Source organism: Nipponia nippon, unplaced genomic scaffold (assembly GCF_047370975.1).
Source record: "Nipponia nippon isolate SJK-2023a ecotype South Korea unplaced genomic scaffold, ASM4737097v1 scaffold_20, whole genome shotgun sequence".
Classification (NCBI taxonomy): Eukaryota; Metazoa; Chordata; class Aves; order Pelecaniformes; family Threskiornithidae; genus Nipponia; species Nipponia nippon.
In genome coordinates, this window is record NW_028262337.1 from 5,072,543 (window position 1) to 5,084,617 (window position 12,075).

A 12,075-nucleotide genomic window follows, 5' to 3' on the forward strand; every position below is an offset into this window, starting at 1 on the left:
TGCACCATGGCCGACTACCAACCCAGCTTTGCGGTGTCCATTTGCTCCTTTATCTGCACAGCCGTTACGAGACAGCGCTTGTCCTGCTTTGCGCAGTGGCATGGCCGCTGGTCAATAATCAAGGCCAGTATGTTGATGTGTTGGAGTTATTTATTCATGCCTCTGCAACGTCCCAAAGTTTACAGTATTCTGTACATATTAATGCAATAACCAAACAAGCAGAGAAACCCTGCAGGTCGTCACTTCTAAACTGTTCACAAAAAAACACCTCGAGAATATTTGGAAGATAATGGGAATACACCAAGCTAATCACAGGCTTCTTCAGAAACACAGCAGGTCCTTCTGTTAGTAGAAGTCTGTTGAAATCCATAGCAAAATTCCTGTTTGTTTTGACAGATGTTAGATAGGCACTGTGTTAGAGAAGTATAATTACTCCCATTACAATCAGTATTTATACTTTTTTCAACAGACCATTCACTGAAAGGGTGGGATCATGAACCAAGCTGTGAGAAGAGATGATTTTGTTGATTTGATCACCAAAAAAAAAAAAAAATAGGGAAAATAATCTAGGAAAAAAAGACAAAATTATTTTTTTCTTTCTTATAATGGAAGATCAATTGGAAAAATGTTTATCTCCTTAACACTTTAACTCTTTGGAAACTAATTTGGTTAAATAAATATTTAGTAACAGAGAACTGAAGTATTTCGTTTTGAATAACTTCACAGTGAAATACTTGAACACTTAAAGCTTTTGTTCTGTTTGTTCTCATTCAGCAGACATCTCATTCACTATCAGTCTGAAATTGAATTTTTCTCTAAGTAGACATTCAAAAATGTTGCCTCATCTCAGGCACAATGAAGAAGGTGAGCAGTACTTTCCCATCACACTAAGAAGTAGGGTGAAGTCCAATACAAATTGTGTTATCTAAGAGGCAATTTCCTACTAAAGATGAGTAAGCATGTTATCTATAACAAAGTGGAATATTTTGAACTGTTCTCATAAAGCTGTGGTGGTGTTAGTAAAGCTGTAAAGTTGGGAGGTACTTTTTAAAAGTGATGCACTAGAGCAGCAGCATCTAGTTCTAATGCACAGCACAGTATTTATTAAAACTGCCTTGCCTGTCTTATGGATCTCTGTGAAGGTGCATTATTTTTTTAATCCAGTCAATATATTTTTCAGTCAGTCGTGTATAAACTCCAGGCATGTCTCTTCTTCCACATCCTTTTCCAAAAGAAACAATCCCACTGTATCGACCAGCACAGATTAACGGCCCACCTGAATCCCCCTAGAACACGAAATAGAAGTAAATATCAATGTGTGTTCATTGCTCTCCAGAGGAGCATGCAGTGCCACCTGCAGTGCATAAGCATGTTTGGAAAAGTTGTTTCTAACCTGTTCCAACCTATGAAATGGATCAGTTGGCTTACATCACTTCGTGGGAGTTGGGTGAGGTATAAGGAGAGGTTGCTTTTAAAGCCTGAGCAGCCTTTGATGTAAATGTGGTAGGCCAGTACAGTGCTATCATAATTCTATTTCAAAAGGTATTTTTTTATTGTTGGTATAAATTCATTCTCACTTCTTTAGCAATTGGCCCTTCTGGACTCGGCACACAAGACATCAAAAGCAAGGTCCAAACAGCACTTTTGAGTGTACAGTTAATTCTGTACTAGTCAGATGATGACATCTGGAAAGGAGCAGAGGATTCAGACCCTGAAAGTTCTTTTTTTTCTCCAATACCTACAGGTGGTGTCTAAGGAGAGCACCTTAGCTAAAGAAATGCATCTGAAGTTAACTGAGATAATCCCAGACTCAAATTCCCATACTCTTGATCTTGTTGTGTACATTGACCTAAACTACTCAAAGTCTTAACACTTCTTTTTCACAGCAATAATGTTTCTTACAAACGTGGTTAAAATCATTGTGAATCTGATCAGCCTCATTAAGTGTCTAGCACTGCTTTGTTTCCAGTGAAAAGGGAACCATTGTTAAAAGCACATGCCCTCCTTTTTGTAACTTTACTTCTTACCTGGCAAGTATCTGTCTTCAAAAATTTATTTTTCCCTGCAGCACACAACATGTTGCTGGTTATTTTTGTGTACTTTCCATATTTGCTCTCACAGCTTTTTCTACCAACAATTTTAAGAGTTGCTTTCCGAAGATATTTTGATGGCTTTCCTGAAGATGTGACTCCCCAGCCGGCCACCTGGCACATTGTGCCAGGTTTGATATCTTCACAAGAGTCAGGCAGAAGCAAAGGTTGCACATATTCATTCATCTTTGCAATACCATTCAGCTGGAAAAAAGAAGAAAAAAAAATGTTTTCTTATGCAGAAAGGGAGGAAAGTATAATCTAGTTTCAGCTGGCATTTAGTCTCATTTTACCAATACTTTCCTTATAAATCACTTTTCAATATTTAGGAACTGGTCTTGAGCTTAATTACCCCTTTGCAAATCCAAAAGAATTCCCCTGGTGTCTGTATAGCAATTTCCTACCTATGGCAGCAGTAGTGAGTTCAAGCCCAGCTTCCCATTGATTACAGTAGTAAATTAAAAACCTGCACAGGAGTTAGGCTGTTGGATCTATATCCTATTCCAGAACCTAATTTGCCACTGAACTTCCGTGTTGAAATCAGACTCTGGTGCTTGACTGACACACAGAAAGGTCTCAAAGCACAGTGCAATGTACCCAGTAACAAAGATGAAAACAAAAGCTATAACCAATTAGACATGACAGCAGCGACATAATTGGGGAAAAAATGAGGTCTTGAACTCTTCAGACTGCCAAGTTTTTGCTCTGAGAGATTCAAAAGGGCTTAAATGATCCAAACTGTCTGTGTTTTGTTGGCCTTTACCTGACAGATTCAGCCTTCAGCAGAGGCCAATTTAAGCCTGTAAATGAAAACCTAGCAAAACACTAACACGTATCCGCAACGTGCTTGGTAAGGCTCCCAATTACTGAACAGACATTTTCTGTTTTACACATGATCACCGCACCATGATTCATTTCACAGGTGGTTATACGTGTTGCTGAATGGTTGTCAGTTAAACGATTTGGGCTTTGTAACTTTTAAAAAAGGCACTCCAACAAATCACAAGTTTATCCAAAAAATCCTTACGGTTTATTATCACCAGTGCTGGTGGGAATTTCCAAAGATGGAAAGTTTATCCCAAGTCACTTAGTACTGCATTACAGCAGAACTGTAGAGATAGGAGGTGAGCCCTGGTGCTAATGCTATCCCTGTTCCTGTGTCAAATTCAGACAAAGGATTTTATGCTATCTATGTCATTCTGGAACAGAGTTGTAACTTTTAGCTCTAGAAATACTAATTCCTAGTGATCCATTTTGTTATTGTGTTCACAGATAACCTGGTGCTCCCGGTAAGTTGCTGGTGGCCACACATAGGGACATTGCTAGTTTCCTCCCTGTGTCATTGTCATACCAAACTGGTGATACCATCAAAATGTTAGAAATCAGGTTCAAGTCATGACTTCCTTTTCCATACAATTCCACCAATTATTTCAGAAGTGTGGTAACATTCATAATATACTGTACCTAGTCTGTTATTTTAAATACACATATTGATCTTTCACACAGAACTATTTGTTCACTATCACAGGCATAACATTAAAGCATAGCCTGAATAAAGATCCATCGAAGATTTCTTTGGCATCAAACAGAAGTCATGATGTTTCTAAAGGTATAGGCAAGATGGTGTACAAGTTTTATCTTTCTCAGCGACTTTGGATCAGCACTGAAACTGCTGGTACTAGGAAGGCAGTCCTCCAGAAACATTTGACCGTCTACAGGTTTCCTGCATAGAGTCTGCCCTCTCCCTATCCAAAACACCAATGGCTGCCTCCATGTCAATCTCAGTGCTGGATGAACAGAGTTCTCAGAGCAGGGACATGTGAGGCATGAGTCAGGCTGAGCAGGAGCTGGTATGCGCAAAATTCTGACAGCCCTGCCCACTGTGGCGTCCAGGATGATGATGTTGGCGAGTACATCTTTCCGTGCTTCATTCTGCAGTGTCCTGAGCCTTCTTCACTATGTGACCACTCTGGGCTCCTACAGCTGAATTCATCTACATCCTGTATTATCCATAGTTTTACTTTATGTCGTTACCCCAAATAATTAACAGTAAGCTTCATCCCCATTTTTGCTTAGTCCAGCACAAGGTATCCCTTTGGGATACAGCTGTGACCCAGACTCCATGGCGTGCATCACTTCAGCACTGCCTTTGAAAAATTACTAAAGAATGTGTTTTGGAGGGGTTGCTGCAGTGAGTGGGTTAAAGGGAGTTTTAGAGCACAGAATGGGCTTGAAATGTCATCCCCGCTCACAGTGCCAGTGATCCTGTAACCTTATCTAGATTAGCACAACCAAAAGCAGGGTGTTCTGTGATATTGTTAAGCTATCTAAACAGCGTGCAATTTGATATCAAAGAATAGCCAAAATGATCATCAGCAAAATTCCTTTTATAATAATACAACAGTAATTAACACAGTACCTTGAGGAGCATTATATCATTTTCCTTGGAAGACCTGCCAAACTGAGGATTAGGAAAGTCCTGCATAACCTTAAATATCTGCTGTTCTTTTTCAGCTATGGATGCTTGATGGGCTCCAAGAACAACTCTAACTTCTGATTTGTTTAATCTGTAATTTAAAGAAAGTACAGGGAGAGAAGGTCACTACTGAAACTGAGCAACATCTCTCAAGATAATCAAAAGACAGGTAACATAGCACTCACGATTTCATTTTACAACAACATGATTAAAACATAGGGAAGGATATTGTTCATTTTCATGTTTTGACATGAGCTTGTATTTTCCTCTACAAAGTAACATTTCTTTACTGTAAATCTAGTTTGGTGAAATAATAGTGTGATAGCTGACCTTCAGGGATTTCCAGAGTTTGGAATTAATTTCATGAAAAAGCCTACTGGCTTTTTAAGGAGAGTCCCTTCCATAAGGACTGCTGGTGCTGATGCCTTTCATTAATCTTTTAATGGTCTCCTTTGGACTTATGATATAATCCTGCAAAGGACTGAAACATGCCTGATCAATAGCACGTCGGCTGTCTTGCTGACATCAATGGGATGTCAGTACGCACATCGATAACGCAATACTCTACTCTGAGCATTATGCATACAGGTAAGTGCTCTACTAAAGTGGACATCTTTAATATTAATAAGAGTTTTGTCCTTAACTTCACTAAATACAGGATTCAGCCCGTTAAGGAAGAAGGATGGGTGTTGCCTAACTCAAGACACCCCTATAGGGAATATTAAAAAGGGAGACTGCCAAAACCCAGAAAGAGTTTTATGTCCAGTTCCTGCTAATAAACAGTAAGAGTTAAGCAACTCATAAATCTCCCTCTCCCCCAAGCTCTCTGAGTATCATCAGAAATGTGTTTATTAGAGTTTGTCTTTCTTCATTTTGCCCTGCTAAACTTAATGCAGCCCAGTAAGATGACATTGCCAGAAGACATACTGCTGGTTTCCTGTGCTTCATCTTCAGAACATAATCTCACTACCCACAGGACAACTTATTCAAGCCAGAACAAAGACTTTAGCAATTCAAACAAAAAAAAAAAAAAAGTTATTTTCTTCATTCCAGCTGCATGTCTTACTGAAAGATACAATTCATCTATTTGTATGTGAATGTTTGCTTGTGAAAACAGCTTCAAAGGCAGTGATGGAGCCTAAAAATTTCTCTTTTTATCTGCAAAGCATGCTTACACAGTGAGAATGATACAAGACTCACAAAACTCTATCCCTGGGACTCTTTCATGTATCATCCCCAACAGAGGTGCAACTGCTGGATTTACAGAAAGCCCAGGCAGTTGGCCACTGTGCATATAGAGAAGCTTGGGAGGAAAAGAACTCAAAAAACCCCACTGCAACCTCATCCAGGTCTCTGACAGGTTGTTTGCAGGCCACACAGAAATTCATGTTGCAGGATTCATGCTATTTTGTCTAAGACAAAAACTATTTCAGAAGTAATTATCACATAATATTCATTAGTTAGGAAGGCTTACATGCACTGCAATTGCACCTGCTAAGAATAGTCTGGACATAGTATAGGGGTGGGTGGGTTTTGCGGGGACATCATCATACAGCTCAGGAGAAGGAGACCAGAGAGATGTTGTTTCACTTTGCCCCAGTGACAAAGACTCAAAGTCAGCCCAAACCGATGTGCTTGCTAGAAAACCAAACCAGTGACCAGAGCTGTTCTCCCCACAGGACCAGAGAAAAACCAGTGCCCTTTCCACTGAATAGCTCCCAAATCTGAATTTTTATAACTGTAACTAACTGGATATCTCTAACCCATTGACTGAAGAGTGAGAGACTCCAGCTCCCATCAAAAAATCCCTTAATTCTGTAGAGAAAGACTTGGCTTTTGTTTTGTAAATGTCCAAAACAGCACATGCTAGGTGTGACTATTTCTACCCTTTACAAAAAATACAACCAAACTTGAGTCAGCTGAAGAAGTGTGGAAGTCAAGTTCACTTAGAAAGACAGAGCTGTGTCTGCTATTTCAGACTAACTGAGGGAAGAAGGCTGGCTGAGCTGCCCACACTGTGTTTGAGGAGGTCAGGTTTGCACAGGTTGATTGTAATTGGTTTGCTTTTAGTTACTCAAAATACAGAAAAAGAATTAGAGAACTAAAATACAATTTAGAGAATATTTTAGCAAAAACAGGGGCATTTTACTTCCTAACGTGAACAGTAGATGTCCTCCTTATCCTGAGCCAGCTGTTCAGCAGCTGTGCCAGCCTTGGGGTATCCCACCTGGGGAAGGCGTGCTTGTGCACCCCCTTTTGACTTGTCAAAAGGACAAGGCTCCTTGTCATAGTCATGGCTGACATTCAGCTTTTGTGAGCCCAGGTCACTTAAACCAGCAGGGATAGTGTTTCCATCTAATTCAACTTAATCTCTCAGGGGGTTTTGAGGCTTAGTCCCTGGCGCATAGGTAACATTTGTTTAAAGCACCTTGGAATATATCTCCGTCTCTAAGACATTGCTGTTTCAGATGCATAAATAATGAATTGGGTCTTTTATTATCACAGTCTGTATCTTGTAACATTGTACACAATGCAGATCAGTAGTTTACAAAACAAAACAGATTGACAAGTTCTTAGATCAGTTTAGTGACAAAACTGCAGGTTTTAACAATTCTTAAGAAATCAGTAACCACTTTACTTACAGGCTTGCACGCCATGCCCCACATCAACGAAGAGTCAAAATTGCCCCAGTATAAGATACTTACTTACAATGCGCTGCTGTCAAAACCCATTGCTTTCCCACAAGAGCTCCTCCACACACGGTTGCATGCTTTCTCTGGATAGCAGCCATAAAAGGCCAAGAATGAGGACGCACGACCTGTCCTCCGATAATGTCTGTGCAGCCACCTGAAATGCAATAGAAGTGCAATTATGTTACATATTATCCAGAGGAAGTGGGAATTTGGATATTTTTATCCTTACATCTTGGGGGTAGGATAACAGCAATTAGAGAGAGCAGGAGAGCTAACAGGTGGCTTCTCATAGCTGCTGCTATTTACTGACAAGAACATTGTAAATTGCAATACAGTCTTCTCTATTTAAATGTCCCCTGCAGGAAATGGTGGTTGAAACGTTTTATGAATAGTTCCTGCTCTTCAAGTTTCCCTTTACGTCATTAATATTGTATTATTTTAACTGCAGCTTTGTTTCTTTAGGTTCTTTCTTCAGGTTTCTTTAAAACCTGCCTGTTTCTTGAATCCCCAACATGTGTCAATATTAATTGGTCCAAGTCTTACATGAACTTCAGTAGCCCTTCACCACAGGTATTGTATTAGAAAACAAGTGCATAAGAAAAATCCTGAGCATTACATGGGATCAATGTACAATAAAACCTAAAAGTGTCTCAGAGAATTCAATGGTCTTTCAACTTTAAAGGAAAAAAAAAAAAGGAAATACGTGAGAAGAATGAAACTGTCCATCTTCAAGCAGGTAAACAAAAGGGAGCACGAGTACAAGGGCCACCTGAAAAGGCTTCACAGAACACCAGTGAGAGGGAAAACTCAGGGCATGTAGAGTACAAAAGTCATTCCCAAACTGTGGACCAAGATACAGCAGCAGCCAGCAAATCCTCTGCAGAATCATACTGCCCAGGTAACATTTTCAGTTGAAAGGCTGAAAAAGATTCATTCATTAAGTTTATGAGAGCCATGGGGAATTGGCAGGCGTCTGTTGTTTGATAAGTTTAGGAACACCTGACACAAAAGACCGTGGAGGGCAGAGCAATTTTCATTTTCTTACCAATAATTTTTGAGGGCGCAGGATTCAGGTGCAGAAAACCCTAGAGCATTCAAGTATCAAATGCAAACAAAATATCTGATCAGTGTTCACCAGAAAAAGATAAACAGACACAGTGGTGGGAGAGACATTTCTGTATTGCAAACCTCTGTGTCTGCACCCATGTTTTGCATGTCTTGCTGATAAACCACTACAAAAAACCAGCATGCCCTTGTGCGAAGAACTTGAAAAGCCTGCTATGATCTTAAGTACCTTTAGAAAGCATCAGAAATGTAACTTGCCCAATATAGCTAACTTTCATTTTTATTCAAGAGTTAGAGAACAACACCTCTCCAGATTGTTGAATGAGACTATAGCATTGAAATGTTTATTTCTGTGGCACAGAATCTTACTAGTTATAAACCAGTTTGAAAACATGTACATGATGCAACATAATGTAACACATTTCGTATTTCAGAAGACTCTTCCAATGCTCTTTTAAAAGAAAACACGTGACTCTCAGAATTCATCAGCTCATAAAAGAGACAGCTCTAGTTATCCCGAAATCACTCTCCATCCTCCAGCTAATCCTGGGATTATTCACCCACTGGAGGTTATCTCTGCAAAGAGGTTCCTAAAGGCATAATCTCATGTTCGAGTCCTTTATGGCTTTGCCCTCCCACTAAGTGTCTAGCTTAGAAAGTGGCATAAGAGACAAAATGGGCAACAGACCAGACAGGAGAAGGCTTGCGTTTCCAGAGCATAATATCTAATGCTGGATTCTTCAGTACATTCAGCTTCATAGAAGTAACACTGGTTCACTACAAGGCTTTGAGGCCTCTCTGAGTTAACTACATCTACTTGTATTTCTGTGCTACTACATTTTTCTTTGATATCACAGAGTAAATAGGTGAAAATAGGGAAGCTGAGCAAATAGCTGAGGCAGAAAAGACAACAGGTAAATACCATGAGAGACTGGTATCAGAGAAGAAAGTCAAACAGACATCCCCAGCATATGTCCTGTCCCTTCCCCGGCGAGTGCCTGGGAGTGCGTCCCCCAGCCGCTGAGGGATGTGTCCAGGCAAACACACTGGAGTGGGGCTGGAGATGGGACAGCCCAGGGAGGAGATGGAGCAGACACCTCAGGTCTGCCTCCTCTGCTCCTGGCAGCTGCCCGCTTGCACCACTCTCCTGCCCGCCTTTCCCCACCCCAGGCGCCAGCCCTGCAGCTCAGCTACGACGCTGCCTGAACTCGGGCACCCGCCGGCTCTGGAAGGTTTAGAGCTGCGGTCTAAATTGGTCTCCTGAACTGGTCTCCTAAAATCACACCTGATGTTTACCTTTAGCACCACAGAAAGCAGCGTGAAGGAAAATGGAGCATAGTCACCAGGGAAGAAAAAGGATCAAAACAACTGCGTATGAGATAAGGGTTAGGAGTGCTCGACACAGTACAGAACAGAGCTGAAAATGATCCACTGGCCCACAGGCTTAGTGGAAATTTCCTCAAAGGCAAAGGCTAGAAATAGAAGCTGGGTGGACTTGTTGCTCTTTTACTCAGGCAGTGGTTTCTGCTGAGACAGTGGCTACACCTCGTGGGCACTGCAGGGGAAAGGATGGAGCATTTTGCTTACATATCTCAGTCCTCTTGAAGACGGATTGCTTATGCAGCAGAGAAGCTAATAAAAGACTTTGACAATGCACTCAAATAGAGAAAGAAGTTTTGCTTTGAGGTTTCTCTTCACATGCAAAAGGCCAATAAAATCTAAACTTGACCATAAATTAACTTATTGCCATAACCAAAGGAGCCCAGCCAACTTGTTGCACACCCTAAAATTTGATGTCAATTTTTCAGCCTCACCTACATAAGTTATAAGCTGAAGAGGACACTCTGACAAAAGCATTTGGCTACAAAACTAGGGGTTGATTATGTGCATATCAATCTGATCTTTAATATCTGTGCAACCAATCTTAGGACTACGTGATAGAGCTGTTGCTCAGAAGAAGCTTGAGCAGAAAGCAATCAGTTGTTATCAAACAGTATTTTAGACTGCATATTCTGAATTATAATTATCAATGTAAATCGGATCTCTCAGGATTAGAGGGGATTTTTAAAAAGGCATGGGTATGCTAATACCTATGGAGTTACAGAAAAATATCTTTAGAAGTAAGTAGGATTTAGAAGTAAATAGGAGTGCATTTAGATATTGAAAAAAATATAAACAGGCTATAGAAGATTTGGTTTTAGATGGTAGGCATAGATTTATCTTAGTTGCCTGGAAAACAGCTAGGAACATTTGCTAATGTTTTATTCTGTGTCTCCCAAATAGGTTTTTCTTGAAAATAGATCAGGTAAACATAGGATGATACATACCAAACCTCTTCTCACTAGACATGGCACCTCATATAGGAATATCCAAGGATGAATCATTGTAGTAGTATGAGTTTAAACAGATCTCAGCATACAGGATTTTTCTCAACAAGTGCTCATCCTGATCATGTCTGTGCGTAGTCCAGAGAGGAAACAGCTTCAATATGGTAAGACAGCTAATTAAAATGTCATAAAATCAGACTTTGGCAACTGTTTATACGTGATAAATGAAAGAACGGTACCTATGATACCTGGTGATACTGTATTCGGGAGAACATTGGAAAAAAAGAACGCCAGTGCTACAAACTGCTGATAGTTACAGGGAATGTGCAGGTAGTGAGGAGAAAAATGAAAGAAAATTAAAAGCTTGGTGCAATTTTGCCGTGCATGGAGCTGTCACCATGTCACACAGGTGACAGTGTCTCTGACGAGCCACAGCAGTGAAGAGCTCTGCTATCTCTAAAAACAGCTCCACATCTGCCTTCTCCAGAGAAATCACCAACAATTGTCCTCTGTCCCAGAAGGGAGGGCAATGGCACATTTGAGCCAGCTGTCTGTCCAAGGTCTTCTACAGGTAAAACTCACATCAGGCTGGGCCAACTGAGCTCAAAGACGTGACACAGCCAGGACGCAGAAGCCTTCTGCAGGCTGACTGTAGTGGGGCTCAAGTCTTTCAAGAAACCTTCCAGGCTGTGTGGTAGTGACACTTCACTGAATGTACCTAGTTAGTTAATAGCATATTTGATATTCTAAATTATTTAATATTGATGGAAGCTATTTCTATTATTTGGGTATATGTTTGGAAGTGAGGAACTGTGCCTTTACAAGGCTCTAATAAGATTTATTCAGTTTTCAGGATTCAATTCAGTTGCCTGAAACTAGCCATTTAGTGACATTTGAGATACTTTGTGTTTCCCAGACATGGGCACAGGGCTGGCAAATCTGACATAGAATCTACAGAAGACCATGGCATCCTGCACCAGGAGGCAGATCTAAGACACCTTAAGACACTTTAAATGGCATTATACCTTTAGCTCTAGGCCACTAAACCACACTCAGTGCTATACAGATGCTCATCCAGTGCAAAGCTAATGAGGTAGGATCAGATGCTGAAAGGAGCAAACATCAGATTCCTTGGCCTGGAGGGCGCCTGAACAGCACAGATAGCTCTCTAATGGGGAATGGGCTGGGATTCATCTCTGACCTGGTGGCCACCCAGGGTGTCTAGAATTAAACTATACATTTTCATGTGGGCAACTGAATCAAGCCTAAATTTATGTGAGCTGAGTCCCACACACTGTGTAACTGGACAGGTAGTGGCTTGCAAGATTTCACCCCAGTAGTCATATATTAGCTCTCCGCAAATGCTACAGAGACAACATGAAGGGGGGCAGATCCTATCTTCACACCACAACAGATGACGCAAT

General features: G+C 40.7%; 1 protein-coding gene across 1 annotated transcript; it reads right to left on the bottom strand.

Moving 5' to 3' along the window:
- Positions 1 to 244: 244 nt before the first annotated feature.
- LOC104016598 (granzyme A) lies at positions 245 to 7,555 on the bottom strand. The gene is made up of 5 exons (XM_009469507.2): positions 7,489 to 7,555; positions 7,272 to 7,413; positions 4,510 to 4,657; positions 2,028 to 2,294; positions 245 to 1,286 (listed from the first exon to the last, which is right to left on the bottom strand). Exons 1-5 carry the CDS (start codon positions 7,547 to 7,549, stop codon positions 1,125 to 1,127), a joined length of 780 nt encoding a protein of 259 aa, XP_009467782.1. The 5' UTR covers positions 7,550 to 7,555; the 3' UTR covers positions 245 to 1,124.
- Positions 7,556 to 12,075: the final 4,520 nt, after the last annotated feature.

Bases quoted from the DNA above. Each gene is read 5' to 3' on its own strand.
- LOC104016598 (XM_009469507.2), bottom strand. From the start codon at position 7,549: ATGAGAAGCCACCTGTTAGCTCTCCTGCTCTCTCTAATTGCTGTTATC. The intron at 2,295-4,509 runs GTACTGTGTTAA...TCTTTTTTCCAG, and splicing joins ATGATATAATGCTCCTCAAG to CTGAATGGTATTGCAAAGAT. The intron at 1,287-2,027 runs GTAAGAAGTAAA...TTCGTGTTCTAG, and splicing joins TGAAGACAGATACTTGCCAG to GGGGATTCAGGTGGGCCGTT.